A 25978-nucleotide genomic window follows, 5' to 3' on the forward strand; every position below is an offset into this window, starting at 1 on the left:
GCCAATATCAACTGGAATTAGTTGTCTCCTGTGCACTGTCTACTTCTATATTTGATCGTCAAATGAATTTGGCTACCCAGCACATGCAACCCGTAGGCCCCCTCCCTGAATCTGTTCTGCTGCAGTAATCAGTCTCCATTATGATCTCATCAGCTGCTCTCAAATAGTTATGTATACAGTCCTCTGCCTCAAAGTAATGAAGAATTATTTAGGCCTTGGGTTTTCAAGCTCAATGAGGCATAAAAGCATTTCGTCTTGGGTCACTGACTTTTACGGTTTCAGATATTATTGGATGATTATATTGAAGCATATGGATAATTTTGGCTGTGTGGTTTGTTCTACCTATAGATATACAGCCATACATGAGCACAGCAGAAAGAAAGAGCCATGCACTGCAGGTTTATATCATATTTAATGATAAAAGTTCTGCAGCAGAGTGTATCGGAGAATTCAGTGGAGGAGACTTCGGTCCAAATGTGTTTAAGTTTATCACATACATCTGTGTGCTGTATAATTCCCTCAGTATTGATGTTTATTACTTCTACCAAGGTTACAGAAAGAGTGAAATAATTTAAGAAAAACAAGAGATGGACAGGAGAGTGGGGCTAGTTTAATAAGAGACTGGACAACAGACGAATGGAAAAGGAAAAAGAATACAAAGATAAAAATAGAGAGTAGCAATCTTTTCCTTCCAATAAGTAGGTTTTCTCTCTCTTTTGCCCTCTTGCTCTGATGAGAGCGCATAGGGCTCATCTCTCTGGAAAGGTTAGGTTGACCCAGTGAGACTCTACAGTGTCATACAAATTATACCACTGTAATACTGCATCGTGACTGCTGATAAGTCTTTGTAAAGGTTGTTTTTTTTTTTTTTGGGCGAAAAAGTGAATTAATTAATTAATAAGTCGAGGGAACAAATTCGTTGTGTCCAAAATGTCCTATTCGCCCCTCATCTGCAGTGCATCATTTTGAAAATAAAATGGTTTGCGGTAGCTGCTTCATTTCAGACTTGACCTGCATGTGCACTGCAAATCAAAAATCATTCTCTTTTTAAGCTCTTTTTGTATCATGCATCTTACTAAGTACTGATAATTGATGATTTGTCAAACAAGCCAAACATTTTTTTAAGGTACACGTGACAGGGTGCTGACTAGATGCTACATTGTCTCTTCAGAGTGTCTCCTAATTGATTTGGCCCTTTAAAGAGCGGACAATAATAAGTTTAAATCTTTCAAAGTTGCAGATGTTGTGATCCGTGCTGATTACGGCTAAGCGGTTTATATGGCTAAGCGGTTGCCCTGCCGAGCACGGCTGAATTGCAGCAGAGAGATGGGGGTGGGAACTGGGAAGGATGAGGACGGGGAGCATTGTGCTGATTTAGACAGGAAATGAGAGTGTGTCGACCTACAGATGAAATCTGGACATGGGACAGCAGGGTGAGACTAGGGCAAGGACAGAAGCAGAGGGGAATCCATGTTACTTATACAATCTAATGTGAACCTGATTGATGCCCATAAAAAAGAAATATCACAGATGATATTTAATTTCTCAGTTGTTTCTCACATGTGCTTAGACTTTCAGAAGAGCTCTCAATAGTGTCTGAAACTGCAGACTTGGCAGTTTAAGATGAACATACTATGAACCTTTTCTCAAAGGCCAAATGATCTATCCACATTTATGTTATATCTCTATCCTCTTAAGGCTAGGGTTGTAAGGTGGAAGAAATTTTGGAAACTTTTCAGGATTTTTGGTAATTTTTTTACTAAAGTTAAAGTTTCTAGGAAGTGATAGACAACATAACTGCAGTGTGCACTTAAAAGAAACAGAACATTATTGTGCATTGATGTGAATGCTATAGTTATAGTTATTGTTATGATAACCATTTTTGATGGGCCTTTACTGTATTTAGACAATTGCCTCGTTTTTTTTTTTCTTCTAGGGAATTTTAGGAGAAACATCTGAGATATTTAAATGAAGAATAACCAATACAATTCCCCTTTGATTGTTCAGCTAACGTCTGAAATTGTGAGATTCAGCTGTAGAGGTCTGCATTTTTTCTCTCCTATTGTTAATCACAACATCCCTTGCACTCCTGATATTGTGTGCATTACTATCATATCTAATAAATTTCTTCCTAAATAATGATTTCCTATTGGACAGCAGTGGGTATTTTTGTTTTGGTATCTTAGAAAGTGTCATGTTCGTGACTGTTTTCCCCTTTCCTGCTATTCTCTTTTATTATATACAGACTGAATTTGGGTACAGCGAGATTAGCATATGTGTAATGTGTGTGTGCATATTCACCATTATTAATCTCGGTTTCAATGGATGTTACTGGCTGGATGGCCTCTGCCGACCTTGAACTGAAACGACTGAATAAAACAGACTGTCCCTCTATTTCTCAGAAGGCAGGGCTTAAGAGGAAGGCTTGATTAGATATGTACAGTACTGCAGGCTGGTGCAGTTGTCCTGGGTCAGGCATATAGGATTCAAAGACAGGCAGGGTCACGCTTTATAAAACATACTGTTTGGCTCAGTAGCTCAGATTTATGAGGGACGTGCATGGATTTCAAATATAAATGAGTGTGTATTGAAGGTATTTAATGTGTAGTGATATAGAAAACAATAGGCTGCACAATTTGAGCTATCATTCGCATTGCCTTGACTTATACACCCCTATACATAGAGAAAGTCTTATGTTTATTACCAGTTGAGGAGGTAGAGAGAGATGTCATGCCCATTGGATGTCATGTGAATACATGTATGTCTGTCATTGTTCATTTACAACAGAAAAGTTGTGTAAATGCCTTGTCTTTTCAAAGTGTCTGCACTGATGCTGCCCCTGTGTTACATACTGTGTGCATTTTTGTTATTCTAATTGTATTATTTTATTAAGCCAGTTTAAACCTGATCAATGCAGAGTTAGACAAGAGTTTGATGGATGAATGGAAGGAAGATGTCTCAGCACCTATAATCATTTCTGTTCCTGTGGAAATGTGCATTGACGTACTAATGTAATGAATGGAAGTTGTGTTCCAGGGCAGCTTTGATAACTTGTTATGACTTAGAAATGTACAAGCACAACTACAATGATGCCACCACCAGCCAGTTTGAGCTTTTATGGCCTTCAAAAACACTTTTTAATTTTAAATCCTTGCACTTGATTTGTGCACTGGTTAAAAAACCAAAGAAATAAGCAATATTTCAGCAGCCAGATGGGTGTTATAAAATGACTGTGCTGGGTGGCTTATTCTTTCACTGTGGCGTTATGGATTCAGCAGCTAACAGCGGTGTAGGAAACACTGCTTGACTAGTGCAGCTCTCTGGCCTGTGTTATTTATGCATTTAGTGTTTGAGATTTGACTCCTTCTCCCTGGGTAGCTTCTCACTCTTTCTCTCTTTCACATTGTATTAAGGTCTATTGTACTTTTGTTCCTGCTCAAACTAGGTCTTTGTTTTCTTTTTTTTTCTTTTTTTCTTTTCTTTTTTACAATGCATTGCCTAAACAGAAGAGGCAGCATGTAGGTACCCTGACACAACACAACACACTCACAAAAAATGCCTGCATGAATCACCTCTTCTCTCTTTATTTGTCCTTTTTTATTATTTTCTTCATTTTTTTCTCTCTTGTACTACAAAATGATGTTGATATGAAAAAATTGTGTGCTAACATTATTTCTTTTTGACATCTTTTTGACATGATTTGTTTTCTCGTGTTTATTAAACATGCACTTGCAATATGCTTTTACTGTTTTCCATGAATACTTTGTTTTATTTTGTTTGGTATGCATCTTTTATGAAGAATATTTTATTATTACTTTTTTTTCTGTGATCTTTCATTTATTTGGTTATATGGTTTGATATTTTGTGGTGTTTTTATTTAATTTATTGTATTGTGTTCATCAGATATTTTCTTGCACCTTTAGCTTGACTGACGGCCCATCTTGTTCATCATTTGTCTTTATTTTTCTCTCTACCTCCTTTTTTCTCTTCCCTGCACCTTTGTCAGACTGCATGGTGTCCTGATATCAGGTGCAAAAGTATTACAGTGACAGTTTAATCTATTTCCTCTTTCTATCTCTCTCTCTCAAGGGGATGTGCTTTTTCAGATGGCGGAGGTTCACAGACAGATCCAGATGCAGCTAGAGGACATGGTGAGTATCATTAACTTGATGAAGATCGAATTGCCTCATAGGCTCACATTTTCTCATTACATTTTCTCACAACATGACTGAGTCAATCAGGCTGTATCTAAGAAGCTCCATTATCCTCCAGGCTAAGGAAATGAAAGGGAGGGGCATCTCAAAATGTCACATCGACTCAGACGTTCTGTATATACATGAAGGGCAGTAGTCCCTTTTACTAGTTTACATGCGTAAACACACAGCTGCAGATGTAATGCAAACCATATCTTAGTCCCTCTGAAAATGATAACAGGGCAGAAACTGGACTAAACGTCTGTTAATTAGTACATTATGGATAGGACACCAGTTTTAGTTCTGTAAGGTTATTTTGGCTAGTGTTAGTGAGTTTGGGGTGTGAAATGTGTAATCAAATGCAGAATTAATTTGTCATATGAGAGGAAAATTGCTGGTCTGTTTCACTGTAGTGCTCGTGTATATAATATAAAATGTATTTGTCTACTGTAATTTTCAGCTGAAATCATTCCACAATGAACTACTCACAGAACTGGAGAAAAAAGTGGAATTGGATGTTCGCTACTTAAATGTAAGTTTATTAACATACACAGACATTTAAGTTGTGATCACATTTGCAACATTCTGCTAAAATTTCACGGACGAAAAAAAGGCTGTCGCCAACAGTGTGGTGATATGTATATATGTACACACACACACACACACACACACTTACAAACCAAGCAGAATCAATTGGTCATCACAGCTTGAACCAGTTGCGATATCAGCATGAGGAAGTCCTTCACCCTTACATGAAATTCCCGATCGCAATGTCTGAATTTTACAAAAACACAGCATGTTAACTTTTTCCCATAATATTTCGTTCTTTCACCTGACTCAATGAACTAAGCACTGTCTCTGTTTCTGTTTCTTTATTTAATTGAAATGCATACATTCACTTCCAGTAACATAACTAGATTTCTTCCCCTTTTTACTTAATTGTCCTTATCCATCTCCAAATAACAAGTTTTTTAAAGGCAATAATTGAGTTTACTGAATGTAATGAAAGCTTGAGTATTAGCAGCATTACACCATTGTCCTTTAAAAGGCTCTTCTCGTCTGTATGTGGAGAAAGTTTTTTTTTTTACTAGAGAGAAATCTTTTTTCATGCATGAACGATCAGCTGGGCATCTGAAATGAGACTTTCAGCATCATAGATTGAGAAGTCTTCTTACTGGGATCTCTAACAGGCTTGTTTGTAAATGCATTAGATTGACCATCAGCTTCTTGGCAAGAAATCAAAGCCACATTAATTCGGTCACCCATTTCCAGCGTTGACAGAAATAATCAACTACACTCCCATGCTTTCCGTTCCACACATAGTAAGGATGGCTCAATCAAATGTAGAAGGCGGTTTTGGCAGTGAAAACTAGTGAAAACAAAGATGTATGATCTGAAACTCAATGAATCTGTCAAGCAGGGGGTTCTGGGAAGACACTTTGAGGACAATAAAAGACCTGATTGGGCTGATTTATCCAAGTTCCCATTTGTAAAGAACATGTGATGACATGTCTTTTAGATGCTTGGTTCAGGTCAGTTAAGCATTGTTAAGAAACAGCCGATTCACAATTGGCACACTTTTAACATTTATTCGAAGCTTTAAAGCTCAGGATATGCTGAAAATAAAGAAATAAAGCATACTTCGAGAAAGCCCAATCTCATTCTGTTCTCGTTGGCATTTAGCCACTTGAGGTCTCTGGAATAGATGCTTGATTCATTTTTTTTTAAAAATACAACTATTAAGTTCCCCCGTCTTTTCCATTGGGATATTGTTTGGGGTCGATTGTGATAAGAGCCTTTTTATTTTGTCTGGCAGGCAGCTCTGAAGAAATACCAGATGGAACACAGAAGCAAAGGAGAGAGTCTGGAGAAGTGCCAGGCCGAGCTGAAGAAACTGCGCAGGAAGAGTCAGGGCAGCAAGAACCCCTCCAAATATGGAGACAAGGAGATGCAGGTGAGTCGGTGCTGCTCTTTTACTTTTAAGTACTTTCTTTTTGAGAAATGAGAAGTGTTGCTCTTTTCATGCTCCTGCTTTGCACTGAATCAAACAATAAGCTGTGAACAGAAAAAATGATTCCAGTTTTAGTCTGTTTGGCTTTTTAGGTGCTAAAGAAAATCCCACTCTGTTTGGCTGAAGTCCTTTCATACAATATTGTTCTTGTTTTGAGTGGGTTTCATTGTGTGTGGTGTCCTTGTGCTTTTGTTCATCGAGGCCTTATTGTATGGGGGTTGAATTGTCGAGATCGCTGTTTGTTTTGAACGTACACCTCTCACTACCGTCGTCACCAGGTGCGAGGTCAGGGAAAAGTGGGAGTGTTGTGCCATTAGCAGTAGGTGTGCTCCTCACAGTGGTGTAGGAACACACTGTTGCGTAAAATGCTGTGGACTCTGCTTTAACGTGAACTTCCTGTTCCTGGTTTTAACACAAACTGTAGGAGGATTAGTGAACCAAACATCAGAGATGATTGATTTGTTATACTGGATCAGGGTTGGCCAAAATCCATAACTTAAAAATTAGCTTCCTTTGAATTTTTGAGTTTACATTTGAATTCAATTGCCCATGGTCAACAGGAAGCTGAATTTGAGTTGGGAAATTTAAATTGGAATGGCAGGAAAATGTAATTTATTGAACTTATTGATTGAGTTCAAAGAAATGAATTTAAAGAATTTCTGTAACTGAAAGAAAATAAGCTGTTTCATGTTGAGTGGCTGGAAAATGACTGGAAAATGACATTTAGGAAAAACATTTTGGGTGTTCTTTCACCAGCTAATTAAGTGATGATTTGTTTTTATTCACATAAAATATAATAAAACGTTAGATTCATTTATATGCAATATTTAAGCAGCTATAGGCATTTCTTTTAATTTAATTTCCATTTAAATTCTGCTGCCTGAAACCACCATGTTCTGATTATGTGGTTTTATGTTGCAAATCTTGGCCTTTAGTAGACCTCAACGAATTCAGTGCCAAGCAGAAACAGAGGCTCTGATCTAGGTCTACTTATTTTCATTGATACAGTATGCAGCTCTGATGTAAGAAGTGCATATAGAATGGAAATGGAGATCACATTTTGATTGTTAGTTTAGCTTGTGCTTCATAGCTTTGTGTGGCACAGGGCTTCAGTTAAAAAGATGTATGAATCTATGTGAGCTGTAACTGGCCTCAGCTCATATACCCCAGACAATCCCCATGATTTTTTTTGAGCAGTTTACTAGGTGTGAAAGCTGAGATTTAGCCCTGAGAAAACTGTGTATATGTAAACCCTTCCCATGGTTCCCTTACTTGTGTCAACTTTCTCATGAGTTTTCTTAAATGTCAGTTTTCAAACTTTTCTGTAATAGCTTTTGTCAATTATTTATAGGTGTGTGTATGTTTTCATTCCACTTAGCGGTTTGAACCATGGATGAATTTTACATGTGGGGCTCGTGGTCCCTGTTGTGCGTCATGCTGTGGAGAGTCTGCTTTCAGAGATGGCATGAACACTGCAAATCTCACTACCATAACGGTTATTGACCTATTTTAGAGATTTTTATGGATCATTCTCCCTGATTAATAGAGAAACACAGGTCTGTTCCAGATCCCCTGTGCCAATATTATTACTGTGACCAGTGTAATGCACTCATTTCTCTGACAGAAAAAAACATCAGTTTTATCCATTTTTCTTAAGAACTAGGAAGGAACAATTAAATGAATTACTGCCAGCATTCGCTATTACATGTGTGCAGACTAGCCAGTGTAGGGTCATTTTGTAATTGTAAGATGCAGAAATATATGATACATTTGAGTATTGCCTGTGCATTTTTGTACTTGTACCAAGCTGGCAATGGATTTGTGCTGGTTCTACGTCTGAAGTTGTGTAAGTGCACTCGCAAAGTTTAATCTTAGCGTTGTACTTGAACTGCACATGTAAATGTACTCATGACTCAGACATTGCAAGAACATTTAATTGAAGCAGAAAAGGGGTCTTGACCATGGGTCATTAAATACAAAGAAGATCCTGTGCTATAGTGCTGTCATTATCCAGAAAGAAAAAGATAGACCATCATATCTGATCCATTAGCATACAAAACATGCTGTCTTTTGGCTACGCGGCCAGCAAGTAGATTCTGTGCAGGTAAACCTCACTCCCTGATCTCATTTAGCCTCCTGTGTCCGCCTCTTATGCCGGAGACCCAGGTTCGAGGCCCACTCGGAGCGAGTGCGAGGTGTGGTGGTGAGGACCCGGGAGAGAGTGGTTACATTGATGACGTTGACCCGGATGGCAGTGAGGTTTAAGGGGGTGAATGTAACAGAAGCCAGCAAGTAGGTGCTGTGCAGGTAAACCTCACTCCCCGATCTCAAGATACGCACTAGCAACAGGTGTGCGAGGTGTGGCAGCAAGGACATGGGAGAGAGTTTGGACCTGCAAAGTTTGTAGTTTCTAATTTTGTCAGATCCTGTAGAGAAGAGATATTATTTGAGGAAAAGTGTAACAACCATGCTTTGCCCTCAGTGTTTTCTTTCCTGTCACTTAGAATTTTTTTGCTGAGCAATTCCCAGGTCACTTTAAATAAAGTTACATGTCAAAAGTAGATGTCTTTCAAGCTTGATGTGATGTGACTCACTCTTTGGAGTTGATGCTATGTGCCGAAATATTTACCATTCAGCTGTTTTTGTGCATTCAGCAGTGTGACCAATCTCGCACTCATGATCAGAGAGCTTCCTGGAAATGCCAGTCAGTACCTACTTTCATATTTGACATAACATCTGTTTCCTATTTAAAAGCTGTGGTGTTGTAGCTCTTTGCATTTCATTATTTCTTCCTCTCTTTCATCTCTCATGTTATTTTTCACGTTAGTTTAATGCTAAAGCATTATAAACAAGTCTATCTGATGTGCATTAGATTAACTAAACCAACGAAACTGTGTTTTGGTGCTGGTGTCATAGACCAGATGTGTACCAAATCAGTTTTAAACATTGGATGAGACATTGCTTTATTCATTTCAGCTGTGCAAGGCACTAAACCCATTAAACTCAAAGACTGAGAGTCTGTGTGAAGTGAAAATTGTACACATTCATACATCACTATGAACCCATAATACATTTTTGCATGATGCAATGACCTTTTCTAACTTCAGACTAATAATAGACTTGCAAACAGTGATTCTGTTTGTTCATTAACACTTGGTGGGAATGAATCAGCATAACTCTATGATATTACAATATCTACACAGGTTGAATAACCTTATGATGTGTGTCACTGTGTGTGCACAGTTTGGATTGCATCCAGTTCCTGCAAGGTTTATGTCCTTGTTAGATGTTGTTTTGGTTGTGGCATGATCTTTACAGAGGCAGCAGTCTTAGTCATTTTTATGTTGGGATACTTGAGTCTTATTTTATTTTAATTTTATTTTTTAGTAGGCTGGTTAAATTCAGCCCTTACCAGCTTTGCATACTATGGATTATTGAGATTCAGCATTCCCATTTGCTTCCATACAATGAGAGTAACAGCAAGCCTACATGGTTGTCATTTGAAATGTGTGGTTTCTTCTGGCATGGCCTTCATTACATCAGGCTGTGTTAAACTGGGGCATTGTTTGTCATTTTTTTATGTCTGCTACACACCACCTTCCCTGTCCCTCAGTACGTCGAGACCATCACCAGCAAACAAAATGAGCTGGATAACTACATCTCTGAGAGCTACAAGAATGCACTGTCTGAAGAGAGACGGAGGTATTGCTTCCTTGTTGACCGTCAGTGTGCAGCGGCCAAAACTAGCAACGCCTACTACACCAAGGTGAGAATTCATGTCATGCTGAAGAAAATTTGGGTTGCAGAAACACTGAAATTCAGTTAATTTAAATAAAACTTGTGTTAAGCATGCATTTTAGCCATTATTTGCACATTTAGATGTGTTAAAGACAATATGAAATGCCATATACAAAACATTTAGCTTCCGCAATGTGACATATTGTGACGTGAAGCGGAGTAATTAGTAAGGTTCATTTGATTTAATCAATATTTGGTTGGGTTATTGAGTCAGTTAACCTTGTGTTACATTAGAAAACTTTACAAAGACATCTAAAAAAGAATACAAGTTCAAATTTGATTACATGTTGTCTTTAACCTTCAATCATGTAATGTATTATTACAGATCATATAATATTAATTATAAGTATCCATTTAGCCAAGTAAAATATATACTCATAACAACTTCATACTCTGTGTTCAGTTGTTTCTGCTCCCAAATCCCATTTAGTCAAGTCATTCATTTCATTTCAGTGCTGATCATTCCATCATGCTTGCTAGAGAATGTGCTATACTGTGTGTTTTGGGAAAGTTTTTTAGATTGAGTCAAAAAGTCACTCATGCCAGTGCTGTAAATTATTTTTTTTTATTTTTTTTTACAATGCAAAATGATTTATAATCAAGACTACAATTTATTGCTTACTAATTGTATCAAGGAGGTGGTGCCACCCATATATCAAACACAAGTGTGAAGGGTGATTATTCTTTTTAGAACATTACATCCACACTGAACAAAAATAGAGTAGAGATCTGGTGATATCTGTTGGATTCACCAGCATGCAGAAGACCAGTCATTCCCACGTAAGCGAGATTCACTCCTCTACTGTGACGCCCACGCTTCAGAATTGGTGATAGACAGAGCATTGGGAGCAACGATGGCAAGAGAAGGAGAAGAAAAAAGGGAGGGCCAGGCAGAGAGTGGCCCACTATTACAAGAACAGACTGTTCAGACGATAATCACTGTTTTCATGTATGTGTGTAGGAAGATTCATACTGAAGAAATGTCTCTGTAGGCAACTCCAGAAACATTTTAGACAAAGACAAAGGGGCATTACCTAAGGGGAAGATTATATTGGGGTCTATTCTATGCGTTACTACTTTATTATCCACTTTTGTGAGAACAGGAAGAGTAAAGTGACCTGAACTAAACTGACCATCTGTCAGAGTTTGTCATGGCTGGATCTTAACACCGTCGCCCACACCAGTCATGGTACTTGAGACTTATTCACTTCTGCAACTGAAGGCAGAAGGAACAAAGAGAGTATAAAAAATCTCTCATTCTCAGATGACTAAGAGATTTTACCACTGGGATGAAAATGGAAAAGAAACATCTTAAACATGTAATGAAATTTGCACATTTGAAGGGTTCACAGATTTCTTGGGAACTAATAGGCAGTTAGGTAGTGGTCTCTGAAATGCATTTGTGTGATGCCTTTTCACACATGCAATTCTGAGACCACTACAAACCGCCTATTAACTTTTTATGCTTTTGTATTTAAATTATATGCTTTTATCCAAAGTAATAATAGTAGTGCTTTACTCTTTGAGGGGTTTGAACTAGCAACATGCCAGTTAGCAGCCAATATGCTACATGTTGAACAATGACCAAAGCTGACCCAAAAATGAAACTGACATTCACTTATGTCCTTTCAAACTTTTACCATATAACACAAAAGGAGGAGATCAACATATTGCGCAGCATATTTACTCTTTTTTTTCTCTGTATTTCAAGTCTTCTTAGGCTGATTATTATAGTTTTATTAGTTATTCTCATAATGTATTCAGAGCTCCCAAATATAATTTGCTGTTCCATATTCTTGTTTAGCATCTTTGATAAACCCGGCACAACATGTCTTTTAAGTACCAAGAGCTACAAAAAAGACTTTGAAGGGTTTTTGTTAGTATTTCATTAGTCTGAGTGAGTAAATTATGACAGAACTTTAACTTTTAGGTAAACTATCCTTTTAAAACAATGTTAATATCACCAGTGCATCAGCTTGGCATTAGTTTAATGAGCTGTGACTACTGAATCTTATGACTTTACTCATGAATTGTCCTGCTACTCTTGAAACTTTTGGATCAGAATTTAACTTTCTGGATAAAATGGAAACTGCGCTCATCATTTCATTTTCTATTGTGATGTATATCAGAGTGAAATGGCTTCTCTAAAAAACATAGGGTTGGCAGAGGGAGGGGTTGATAACGAGAGCAAATGATTTATAATGTACACTGTAATATTCCATAAAAAAATAAGAATTTGTCAATTTTCTTTTTATTGAAATTAAACATAACAGAAGACAGTACAAAAACAAATGAGTTACACCAAAACCAGAGTCAAACATATGGACAAACATACAATGTGTTATGCAGCAATCAATGATGCGTGGGTCAATGTATAAACAACCCGCACCTGACCGATGTTTTCACCTAACCCGTCCGAAACTTGGACCGCAAAAAAAGAAAAAGAAAATATTGTACCCGACCCGCTTCCTGACCTGCATTTTTGAAAAGTAGTAAATGCGTCGCCCCTTTATATTAATTTAATTACTTAAATAGGCTATAGCCTACAGGATAATAAGCGTTATGACCGCACACATAAGGCTTGCCACAAAGAAGCGGTTAGAGTAATGATTATGAATGTGTCTAAATTAGCAAGGAGACATTTAATTGTTTAGTAATAAACTGGTGTTTTCTGTGTTGCTGCTGAGATGAAGTTGACGATGCAGACTCGCCGTGAACGCCAGAGAGAAATGCACATTTCATATGGATTACGTAATCAGAGAGTAGCCTATTTATTTTGGTTTGAATATTTCGTTTAAAAGTAGACATTTCAAGCTTTCTGTAATATATTGCCTATATTTCTTTTTAAACCCACCAACTAAATAATTAAGACACTACCTGACCCAAAATATCACCCAAAGTTTCTACAGCTTTTTTCTTAGCTATTTCAGAATCTGGAAAAGTCGGTAGAGCGATATGAATGTGTGTGATGTACGGCATGATAAATGCTCGTCACTTCTGCTGCCGAAACTTTGTCAGCCTGTGGGTCATTTGGTTTATTGAAAAACGATTGCACTGATTTGCATGTTTCTTGATTATGTGCTTTTTTACTGTGGTACTCACATGCATGTCGTATTCTCCACCATGTCCCACAGAAAAACTGCTTTTGCATAAAATGCAAAAAGCTCTCTCTGCTTCGCCATCTACAGTTCTTTACCAAGAGTATGTTGCGGTCCATTCGCTATTAAAAGTGCATCTTCTCTTTTTCGTGGTCACACTGGCCACGGCTGTTTAACCTGACCGAGCAGTGTGCGCGCCCTCCAATTTGAGATTGTTGAGGAGGCGTTCGTGCACCAGTCAACAGTTTGATTGACGTATGACTCAACCTATCGACTAACGCTTTTATTGCTCTCCTCTGAACTATTGGACATAAGTTAACAGTACGCCTATGGACGTATCCGAGCCTGTCCTCCAATAAAAAACGACCATATAGGTTGTACAAGCACCTTATTACGACCCATATTTACGTTTTAAAGTTAAGCGCCATCTAGCGGGCGTAAAAATAATGAAAGTATCGCGTTGCGTCTGTCGTCATGAAATGACGTATCACGTCATTACCAATCAAAACGCACGTTTATTTAAATGCAATGTGTGGGCTTTTTACACCGATCTCACAGTATTTCCTACATATTTTACTAGGTTGCTTATTCGTTCGAATGACCACACCTAACCCCACCCCTAAACCTAACCCTCACAGAAATCATGCTAAATTATGATTTATTGAGCATATACATTTTCGTAAACGTCCGTTCCCTGGGATCGAACCAATGATAGCATGATTACATATCAAGGTACAGCGCAATAATCTACCAACTGAGCTACACGAAACACAAACCAGAGTGCAAATAAAAGAATACAAAACATTAATATGAAAACAACGTTTTGCCGATAGGGGTGGAATTGTAGGATACGCTCTGATGAGTCGTATTTCAGGGATTTGGACAAACGACCTATACGAGCGTATTGGTTGGAGGACAGGTTGACGTATCCGTGTATTTATTAGGCAAGGTCGAATGAAAAAGCGGGACAGATGCTCAATTTGCGTGAGGCGGGACAAAGGGTAAAACTGCTACAGTATAACGTAAAGCGGGACAGATGCTCAATTTGCGTGAGGCGGGACAAACGGTAAGACTGCTACAGTATAACGTAAAGTGGGACAGGTGGTCACTCTATAATCTCGCCAGTTATTCAGCCAATAAAGTGTAGGCCTATGTATCTCAAAATTGAGTCTAGTACTATATAAATTACAAAGGTTTAATTGGCATTTATATTTCAAACGACACGACCGACCACAACCCGAATATCAGTAAAAATATTTTTAGATGACTCGTAACCGTGGGTAACCCAATGAGGATGTGCCAAAGTCTACAGGTGCTCAGGAAGGCAGGCAGGTGATAATTGATTTGGGTGGGGTGGTATGTAGTTGTGACTTAGAAAAGGACCATAGGGGCAAAGTAGACAGGGTACTGACGTGTGCCAGCCAAATACAGACTATGGAGGTATTATGAGTACAGAGTGAAGGAGAGTGAGTAAAAAAAGATTAGATGAAAGGTTTTGACATGTTATAAGACTTTTGACCCAGTGCAGTGTGTGTAGTACGTTTACCACTCGTGTTTTAAAGGAACTTTGCACTGAACCAAAATTTTGGTGGAGGATGCAGGTAGATTTAAAAAAACTAAAATGCCGCAACACAAATTGATGAACTTTTCATTTGTCACATCTCTCTGATACGTGGGTCTTCAGAGTTTTAAATAAGCATTCATGTACTGCTCAAACAGATGATCTGAATTACAGAAAAGTGTCCAAAGATAAAATTGCACTTCCTGTGCTCTACATTCGGAGGTCTCTAGGCATTCCTCATCTCTCTTACTGCTACTGGTCGTAGAGCTCAGCCAGGCTCACTGCATGTGCATAAGGCAGTGTAATGAGGCTATTTCAGGCTTCAACCAACAGGGAGGGGAGGTTGTCAGGATAGAAAGGGATGTTTCAGAGCTTCAGAGGAATGCGAGGTGAGGAGGGATCACTTTATCGCATTCCCTCTCCCTATCAGTCCATCAGTTGAAGAGCTCACCCCTGAAACCTCAGCTGTGCAGGAACTAAGTTTATTTTCACAGAGAGTCTCTATATTTGGTCAGTTATCCTTGATTTGCCAACATGGGGTTTCTTGACCAATCTAAATTACTCTCTCACAGGTGTATAATGCTCGCAACACTCATGCTGGGGTGCTAATACTAGTTGTGGCGGTGTTTGTTTGTTTTTAGGGCAGAGACTTGCTGACGCAAAAGATACCATTGTGGCAACAAGCATGTGCCGACCCAAATAAACTCCCAGAGCGGGCGATGCTTCTGGCTCCGCAAATGGGCTCAGGAGTGACGGGAACGCTGGGTCCCAGTGTCCACCAGACCTCTAAATCTAACCTGACCATCTCAGACCCCATCCCTGGGGCCAAACCACTTCCTGTGCCCCCTGAGCTTGCAGTTCTCATGGGGAACCAACAGATGGTGAGTTAGAAACCCAGTCTGACCCAAAAAAAATTATAATTTGAGCCACAAAATAATCCAGTGTCTCAACTGCAGCTAGATTATTTGTAAATGGTTGCATTAATGATGTGTATAATTAAGTTCTGAGGGTGTTTGGGAGAGTGGGGACATGCACTTGCGGCCATAGGAATGAAAGAATTCAGTATAGATGAAGTCGTTAAAATACAGTTTCATAATGACCACAATGCTGTGAAAAGAATAATCAAAAACCTGCTGGCATTTACAGCTCTCTTTAGTTTACAGTTTATCAGAGTGCAGTAACATCTCCTGTGGCACAGCTGGTGCAAGGAGTTAAGCCATATTTATAACCACACAAAGGAACAATGTTGTTGGAATTTGAAAGTGGCATAACTGCATGTTCTGTTCATCATTGTGTTTGCAACTGGTTAGAACCAAATCTCTAATTTACATAGGAGAGATTTTGTTGTTTCTCAATATATGGAGTCTCACCGGGTTAAAACTGTGTGAAAGACATGGGTTAAAAAAAGCTGCATCTTATAAGTCGAGTTTTTTTTTTTTAAGAGATTGGAGAAAAAAATGTATGTATTCAAGTATACATGGAAACTAGGTGTCTTAATTGTTTCTAAAAAATGTGACTTGCATCTTGCAGAGGATGATGGGAGCAGGTAGTGTTCCAATGGTGAATGGCTCAGGGGTCCATGGGGGTGAAGACTACCAACGCTGGATGGAGACCAGAGCCGCACATGAGAAACCAGCCCACAGACACGGCGGAGAGACCTTCTCCAACACCCTGCCTGTCCGCAAGGTTGCACCTGTAAAGCCCAAGAACACTCTGGGTGAGTTAAAGGGATAGTTCACCTAAAAATGAAAAATCTGTCATTAATTACTCACCCTCATATCGTTCCAAACATGTAAGACCTTCGTTCATCTCTGGAACACAAATTATTATACAGTATATATATATATATATATATATATATATATATATATATATATATATATATATATATATATATATATATATACATACATACATATATATTTAAATATCTGATCCTACATAGACAGCAATGGAATTACCACATTCAAGGCACAGAAACTTAGTAAGGACATCATTAAAATAGCCATGTTACATCATTGGTTCAACTGTAATTTTATGAAGCTATGAGATTACTTTGTGTACAAAGAAAACAAAAATAACTTAATTCAACAATTCTTCTCTTCCCTGTCAGTGTCCGCTGCCATTCAAAGAGTACCACAACGCATGCATGTGGATTCTTCTGCCTGTAAACAAGGCGCAGCGCATGCATGTTCTACTTCAGCAGCACCTCATGCATGTGTTGTGGTAAAAATTTCAATTTTGGTTGAATAATCCCTTTAAGGAACTTAAGTTCAATCATTGGAAACTGTAACTCTCTGATCACGCCATTTGGAAGTTTTCAGTCCTTTTCAATACCCTGTGTCTCTATATGACTTAATAATCTGCCGTCTGTATTTATAGTTGTGACAGTGTCTGTGCACCTGTGTTTCTCTCTCTCTCCTTGAGAAAGTAGTGAGTAAACAATAACAGGGCAAACACTGCTGGAAATGAAAACAGGGCAGAGCTGATGGGAATAGAGAGGACAGCTTTAAAAATGGAGAGAAAATAGGTGAAGGGTATAGCTTCTCTTTGAGAGAAGTATTTTTAAGAAGCACGAGTGTGCTTAGTGAATGCTGTACATGACATTTAGGTGGAATTTTAAATATGTTCCTGAACCTACTGAGCTGCCTTGTTGCCTAATTAGGCAGCTTTGTAACTGAAAATAAAATCTCAATAAGTGACCGTTTTGAAGCAAGCAACTTCATTTTTAATCTATTGGATTGTACGATATGTACTGAATGAAATGTTTTTCTTCTTGCATAATTATAAAAACAAGTTGCTCAGAATGGATTTTTGATCTCTAACCCCAGCAGAGACACAAACCCTGCCCAGGTCAAGCTCAATGGCAGCTGGGCTGGAGAGAAATGGACGGACACGCGTTCAGGCCCTCTTCTCTCATGCCGCCGGGGACAACAGCACACTCCTCAGCTTTACGGAAGGAGACATCATCACACTGTTGGTGCCTGAAGCCCGAGACGGCTGGCACTATGGCGAAAACGAGAAGAACAGAATGTACGTATCTTGTGATTAACTTCACAATAAAATTTAATGATGCATTGGATGTGTACAGAAAAACAAGATTTTTAATTATAAAAATAAGTTTAAGAGATCTGCTTCAAATTCCACATTATATGTGTCCTTTCAGGAGAGGCTGGTTCCCGTTCTCCTATACCCGCATGATTCCTGAACCAGACAGCAGTAAACTCCACGTAAGGTGAGTCTGTCTGAATATTAATGAGTTTACAAAAGCCCTTTCACTGTTTAAATACCGTTGTGCTGGCACAACTACTGTCATGAACTGCTTTACACCATAAAGCATACCATTGAGAAAGCTTAATGCATGTGCATAAAAGACGTTAACATTGACCAAGACCAATCAAAACTGGCCTTGTTTAGGTGCGCATTTATAATCTTGTTATGGTTGATTCATCAGTGCATGTTATTCCAAAGAAAAAATGTCTTTGTAACCTTTAATTGAAAATATAATGCCTTGCTCTTTCTCTGACACTATTTTCCTTTTTACTGGTGTCACTTGGATAATGTTAACCGTTGTCATAATGCCATAATCAGCTATAAAGGTATACATTTAAGAAAATTCAGCATTACATTCGGCTCCGTACTAGTATACACTTTCTTGATCCAGTCATTCCCTTTATTTTATGGATAAAATAAAGTCCCGGACTACATTTTGTTTTTAGAAATGTCACGTTAGAGAAGTAAAATGAGCAGCAAACATCACGTTGACTTTAAAGGTGTGTATATGTGTGTTTGTAGTTTGCAGCATACCAGGAGCAGCAGCACAGGAAATCTTCTGGAGAGAGACATGATGTTGCCAACACCTGATTACGGCATGCCTACACGCTTCTTCAGCCAGCAGCAGAGCACAGCACACAGCCGACAGAGACCATACAGCATGGCAATGCCAGGACTCTCACAAGTAGGCTATGCACACACACACACACACACACACACACACACACACACACACGTTTGTTTTTGTGAAAAGTGGGGACATATCCAAACTGTATATTCTATGGCCCTACACCTAACCCTAACCCTCACAGGAAACTGTGCATTTTTACTTTCTTATAAAAACTCATTCTGTATGTTTTATAAGCGTTTTGAAAAATGGGGACATGGGTTATGTCCTCACAAGACACCCTCTCCTTGTAATACCTGTGTCATACCCATGCCATTATACAAAGTTGAGTCCTGATATGTCACAAAAACATGCCCACACACACACACACACACACACACACACACACACACACACACACACACACACACACACACACAAATTAACACAGATTAACCTTGTCAGATGCATGCAGATATTAGTATAGCATTCTAAAAAAATTAAAAACATTTTCATACAGGTACAGATATATACTGTATACACAGCAAAACATATTTGTGTACTATACTTCACTGAAATAATTACACTTGCAATGACAGACTTAAATATATATGAATATATGAAAATACTTTTGGAGCGGCATTGAAATACATCAGAAGTAGGTCTTTGTTATGTAACAAACAAAGCCAGCAACAAACATCTCTCATCTTAACTCTCCTCATTACCCAGGAGTCCCCTCTTTAGTGCATTCAGTATTTATTGAGTTTTGCTTAAGTCAGTGATTAGTTACAGTAGTTCAACTTCTTCCCATTGTTCCTGTTCAGGATGCACTCAATGACCTCCTTTTTATTCCTGGTTACAATAAAGATACTTTAGCTATCATCAATACTACAGTTCATTATGCATTCTTCTACTGCCGACTACTGGACATTTGTAGAAAGCAGGTAACTTAAAAATTTTCTTTTTTCCTTCACAGCAAGGTTTGGAGGAATACCAGTCTCGGTTCCTAACAAGGTAAGACCCAAGTCTTCACTTACTCATATGCCCCCTAAAGAGAAACTATTTAAAAAGTGTTTTAGTTTGTCTCTAAGTTCTTTCTATGTTTCCTTTAATTTGAACCTCTCTGTTTCGGTTTGAATTCAAAAATCCCATATAAATATTTTGAATTTTAATTATGGCAAGCAAAAAGTATCTTGTTTGCTTGACCTGCAGCCGGAGCAGACGAACATAGCTGATGTTTCTGAAGGTCTAGCCAAAACATAAGGTGGACGGGTGACCAAGTGGTACCTAAACCCATGTTGAACAAGGAGAAACCTCTGATTGTTTAAATGGGTTTCATAAGCCTCGCAATAGAGTCAGTCATTTATGGTCTTTTCCCATAGATGAGACATATCTACTCCCTCGAACATGCTGTAGCATTCTTTATCAATTTGAATTCACTTCTTTCTTTTTCTTTTGTATGGTACAAAGCACCTTGTGTGACATTTCTGTAGGCAATAAATGAATAAAATAATTCAATAAATAAACCTTTCTAGGGCATCTATGGGGAAGAAGACCATTCCCAGCTTTTATTCCAAATTCCTTAGCATCACAAAATTCAAAGGAGGTATAGACTAAATATTTTAAATAATTTATTTTTCCATTTAAGTTTCCATTCCATTCTTGCTTTTGCTGTACATGTGTGTCTGTCTTATTTAGTGGCATTTGTTCCAACTTTTATTTCTGTAGGGCAATTCTCATGAGAAGCAGTTTTCCACATGCCACCCCCAATATTTTAAATCTGTAGTTCACTTTACATCTTGCTGTACACACCATTTAGATTTGACCCCCATGATGCATTTGAAACAATGGGCTCCATTTTCACAATAAAAGTGTATGGGTCTGAAGTAAAGCATTTTCTGATTAGTATACATTTGTTTATTACAATTGTTTACATTTTGCTTATAGGAAATGTAGCCCATCACATTTGTAATGTGCATTATAGAGATTAGTTTTAGCAGTAACATTAAAGGGATAGTTCACCAAAAAAAAAAAATCATTAATTTCATTAAATGACTTATTTCCAGAACACTTGCAGTAGTGCACAAGTCATATGGACTAATTGTTATTATTTTATGGTGCTTTTGCCTGATAAGCTGCAGTCCTATATTGGTGTTCCACAAAGAAAGTCACACATGTTTGGAACGTGTGAGTAAATGATGGTAATTTTCATTTATAGGTGAACTATTCCTTGAACATCAGGGCTTTATGCTCTCTGTGCTTTAATGTGTCTGTGTCCAAATCCAACCTGGCAGCATCTCCCTCTCTTTGTTCCACAGTGCGGAGGGAAAATTGATTTCGACAGTGTGAGAGGACAGACAAACACACAGACACCACCCTCCCCTCCATCTACACACACACTCCCCTGTCTTCCTTTATCTCTCAACAATCCATCCCCCTTCACTCCACCCTCAGAGGAAGAGGATCTAGATCCACCCTTCCCACCTTCTTGTTCCCTAATTTTATCCCAGTTGGAAGCAGCCTAACGGAACCGGAATGCTGAGTATTCCATGTTGACCTTCCTCATTATACGCTTCCATCATGAGGATTTTGAAATTATTCAGTAAACATGTTGAATTGTTCATACAGTTTGTATCTCTTGCCTGTCTTTCATGCATGTACATGTCAGCAATGTATAAACTAAATGCAACTTTTGCCATCCAGGGGTCCATGTATTTAAAGGAATAGTTTACATGAAAATTACAGTTCTGTTGTATTATATTATTTTCTTCTACGGAATACAAAAAGGCTTATTTATATTATTATACCTAAGCAGTTTTTTTCCTTACAATGAAAGTGAATGGTCATCAGAATTTTTCTGAACCAAAATGCTTTTCTTCTTTTTTTTTTTTGGAGATTGACAGCAACTGGTCCCCATCCACTTTCATTTTAGGGAAGATAGCAGCTCAGGAATCAAAATTTATTTATTTATTTTCTGTAGAAGAAAGAAAAGTTGTATAGGTTTGGAACAACATGAGGGCGAGTAAATACATTTTTTTGTTGAACAAAAAAATCTTAATTTAGTAATATGTTTAATTGTATTGTTTGTAACAATACCCGTGGGTTTATTCAAGTATAAATGACAGCTGAGAAATAAAAACAAGAAAAATATTCACTTTTTTAAATTATTCCTTTTACATTGTACAATTGAATGAATTTTATATAATGAATTATCAGTAACTTTCAGTGTTTTTCTATTTCATTGCAAAGGGCCTCCGTGATCTCATAATATCTCATCTGGAGTCCCTTCAATGAATTATCTAAATGCATCAAGTGTGCTAGAGCAAGACGGTGAATTCTGATTTACAGTATATATGTGACCTTCCCTGTGTCTCAAGTGAAGATTGAATTAGAACAAATTCTTTAAATATAAATGACAAAAATCGGTTGTTTCTGGAATTCATAGTTCATGCATGAAAGAAAAGACAACTGGTACCTACATAATATCCATATCTCATTATCAACCAAGCATATAAGCTGTGTGTTAGTGATTTGACCACAGATAAGAGATATAACCATGATCAATCACTGTAACACATGGCCATGGGTGACTCATTGCTTGTATAAAGAAAAGCAGAAAGAAATTAACATTATAGTTTTAGTCTAGGCCAGTTATGGTTGCCAAGCAACGTCTCAACTTTATTAATGTAGAATAAAATCAATCAGATTTTAGAATCTGAACTTTCTTATCTGCATTGATGTTTGTTGCAGTTATTATAGTGATGCATCCATATTCACGATGTGCTCCAGTGCCTTGTACATAGCACATAATATTTGTAAATACTAGAACTTTAAATCGGATGTTGAATTGTAATATGAGTATTTCTATTAATTTTGACATGGATACATTGCATATTTTGGTTCAACAAGATCCCTGTGGATCACTGTACAGCTTTTTGATTCAAAACATATGTAAAAAAAAAAGCAATAACAAACTTTGATACCATCCTTTTTTGTTTAGTATCAATTTAAACATTATGTTCTCTGCTTAAGATACACTTGCACACCCCTTGTGTGAGTTTTTTTAGCCTTTTTCACAGGAGTGAAAGCTAAAATCTTTTAGTTCCAGTGTTGTAATGAAAGGGAACTGATTCAATTCTTTGAAATTGCCTTTTTCATTGAAACAAAATGCTTATGATTAAGCTATAAGAAAGACCAGGTTTCTCTGATGTGATAGAAACACCACGTTGCTTGTCTGCTCTAGTAATTGTTTAAAGGTTCACTGCTTTTCATCTTCTCTGTATTGTACTCGAAAAGTTGATTTATTGTTGTACATGAAGGTGATGCACAATTAAATAAAAGCACCTTCATTATTGCCACAGAGTATGCGTGAAGACGTCCAGATTGTACACTTACTTTAATTTTTCTCATGCTTTGCCGTCACTAAAGATCCTGCCAGGTTCTTGGTGTCTGTCTCTCCTTCTACTATAGTTTTTTTATTAATTTTTTTTTTCACTTTTGCTCTCTGTTTGTTATTTTCTATGTGTAACTAAACCAACGTCTTGCTATAGCTCTGCCAACACTCTCCATCTCTGTTTTGATGAATTTAGAGACAAAAGCAGTAAGGTGTCAAGGACTGGAAGCCAGTGCCAGTGTTTCTTCTTTCTGCACTAGAGTAAAGGCCATGGTACAGCCGCCACACTCAGAGAGAGAGCTCCACCTCTGTCATGATATTTATATATGACCTTTTCTTCTGGAATGGCCACTTTGTGGATCTAAAAAGCAGAGAAAGTACAATAGTTGTACAGTAAAGTATATAAACTTCAAAGTGCATGTATTTTGGGCGACACCAGAACAGTGTAATGTTGCTAAATGACCATGTGACTTTTTACTCTTGAAACGATGAATAAACTTTTCTTCATATTAAAGCGGTGTAGTCATTTATTAAGTTGATTTCATGACCTCTTTGTCATAATTTAATTTCATATCGATTACCTTGTATTTGTCAACAATTTAATTCATAGGTCTCTAAATTGATCTGTAATTGTCAGCTGATGGTTTCTTTTAATCATCCCCGTCTTAAAGTCTGTGCAGTTTTCATAGTACTCAGATTGATCACTGCAGACACTCAATCTGAAAAGTAATTCTATTACAGTCTTAATATAGAACCCAGCTTTCACAATGCTACTCATTTTACTCATAATAAACATGGTCAGGGTTTTTTTTCTTCCTGTTTGATCTCATGATTTGAAACGCTTTCACAATTCTGCTGAACTGATTCACTGTAAAAAGTTGCTGTCCTTTGGTTTGACCTTCTACAGTTGATGATCAGCTTTTTCTGAAGATATATAGATGTATACATATAAAATCAGTTTCAGATTCTATTTTGTACCCTTTTCTGTGAAAGTTCTTACTACATTTTTTATGTAAAAAAAAGTTGTTATATAAACATTAATGGTATAGTTTCTTTCATTAAATAAGGCAAATAGTCAAACTCCAGGCCTTTTCTCATTTTTTCAGTGTGGTGGTTCCTGAATTTGAACGCTTTTGAGTGAGTAAACTATGCAGATCATTTATAATCTTAATGTATAGGGGAAAACATGTAAAAGAAAATTGCATGCTTCTGACACCACTGAATATATTTATTTCAACTGGAAATCTTCAACTTATGAAAATGGGCTCAACATGTATTTGAATGCTTAAAATCAAAATCTCATTTTTCCCATATTTCGGTGGTTGTGAAATCATTCAGACCATATTTAAGTGTTCAGAAATACCTTTTGGGTCTCTTAATATTATGTATAGCATGTCAAACTATGTTATAACTGATTTTAATTCAGTTTCAGGTTCTTTCCTCCTCAGTCTGTGTGATAAAGCTCCAGCTTTCTAAAGAATTCAATTTACACGTACAATATCAAATCTGAATTCAAAATATGATGCAATCATTTCCTGACGTGACTTTCAAAACCGTGTCTCTGAAATGATTCTTTTGAGCAGCCACAGGTGTATAATTGACTCAGGGAAGAGACTGAACTTGAATTACAGCCAACATGCCTGATTTTAAGCATGAATAATCTCAAATGTGTATTTTCATTTCCTTATATTTATATTCCCTCAAATATTAGGCTTCAGACATCTTTTTTTTTTTTTTAAATGAATGCAAAATGTTTTATTGTTTAAGATTTTTGCCAATAACTTTAAAGCATGCTTTATATGATGTTATGGTTTGTATTTTTTTTTTTTTTTTAGAGTGACGGATCCTTTCCAATTCACCACATTTGCGCTCACATCTCGTCAACGTCAAAGCAATTCCAACAGCAAGCAGAAACCCAAACTCATAGCCGAAGACCTTGGATTTCGACTCCCTTATTAGGACATCAATTTTTCAAACACATTTTTACAGGCCACAGGGACTAGAGCTACTGTACAGTACCTTCTTACAGCATATTACCCACAATCCTCAGTCAAAGCAACAAAACCACCAAGCTCTGAGCTTCTGATCATTCAAGTATTGCCACTATTTGATGATCATAAGATTGATTTCTATGTATGACTGAAACGATTTTTTCTTCTTTTTCTCCTAATATATATATATATAGTACAGACCAAAAGTTTGGACACACCTCATTCAAACAGTTTTCTTTATTTTCATGACTATGAAAATTGTAGATTCACATTGAAGGCATCAAAACTATGAATTAACACATGTGGAATTATATATGGAATTATATACATAACAAAAAATGTGAAACAACTGAAAATATGTCACATTCTAGGTTCTTCAAAGTAGCCACCTTTTGCTTTGATTACTGCTTTGCACACTCTGGGCATTCTCTTGAGGAGCTTCAAGAGGTAGTCACCTGAAATGGTCTTCCAACAGTCTTGAAGGAGTTCCCCGAGAGATGCTTAGCACTTGTTGGCCCTTTTGCCTTCTGTCTGCGGTCCAGCTCACACCTAAACCATCTCGATTGGGTTCAGGTCCGGTGACTGTGGAGGCCAGGTCATCTGGCACAGCACCCCATCACTCTCCTTCTTGCTCAAATAGCCCTTGATGCCTTCAGTGTGACTCTACAATTTTCATAGTCATGAAAATAAAGAAAACTCTTTGAATGAGAAGGTGTGTCCACCTTTTGGTCTGTACTGTATATATATATATATATATATATATATATATATATATATATATATATATATATATATAATACACAATTGTAAATACATTTAGTACAACCTCTTTTATTTTTTAGAAGACCTCAAGAAGATCTTTTTGGTCCATTGAGGAAAACTGCTCAAATGATCAAGTATAATGTATTACCTGATTCTTTTCTACAATGTGCTTTTGTCTCATAATACATAAATGCAGGGTTCTGTAGAAATCTGCTGTGCTCCTGCAACATGCTCATCTGCAACATTAATAAGCATTAATGGCTGTGCACTGCTCCAGTTGTGTTGTTCACA

At 37.5% G+C, this 25978-nt stretch overlaps 1 protein-coding gene across 9 annotated transcripts in view; it reads left to right on the top strand.

The window, feature by feature from the left end:
* LOC132121656 (brain-specific angiogenesis inhibitor 1-associated protein 2-like) overlaps window positions 1-25065 on the top strand; it is a 49219-nt gene extending 24154 nt beyond the window's left edge. For 2 of the 9 annotated variants that reach the window (XM_059531297.1, XM_059531300.1), the window contains 11 exons: window positions 4090-4151; window positions 4654-4725; window positions 6010-6147; window positions 9818-9970; window positions 15303-15542; window positions 16192-16378; window positions 17493-17694; window positions 17828-17896; window positions 18457-18619; window positions 19518-19555; window positions 23131-23448. In XM_059531297.1, the coding sequence (XP_059387280.1) occupies window positions 4090-4151; window positions 4654-4725; window positions 6010-6147; window positions 9818-9970; window positions 15303-15542; window positions 16192-16378; window positions 17493-17694; window positions 17828-17896; window positions 18457-18619; window positions 19518-19555; window positions 23131-23194 (1388 nt within the window). In that variant the 3' untranslated portion in view covers window positions 23195-23448. Of the gene's footprint in view, window positions 1-3506; window positions 3519-4089; window positions 4152-4653; window positions 4726-6009; window positions 6148-9817; window positions 9971-15302; window positions 15543-16191; window positions 16379-17492; window positions 17695-17827; window positions 17897-18456; window positions 18620-19517; window positions 19556-20859; window positions 21710-23130; window positions 23449-24040; window positions 24072-24769 lie in introns of those variants that run through there. The other 7 variants (XM_059531299.1, XM_059531295.1, XM_059531303.1 and 4 more) reach the window with 7 other exon arrangements.
* Window positions 25066-25978: the final 913 nt, after the last annotated feature.

Source organism: Carassius carassius, chromosome 39 (genome assembly GCF_963082965.1).
Source record: "Carassius carassius chromosome 39, fCarCar2.1, whole genome shotgun sequence".
Taxonomy (NCBI): Eukaryota; Metazoa; Chordata; class Actinopteri; order Cypriniformes; family Cyprinidae; genus Carassius; species Carassius carassius.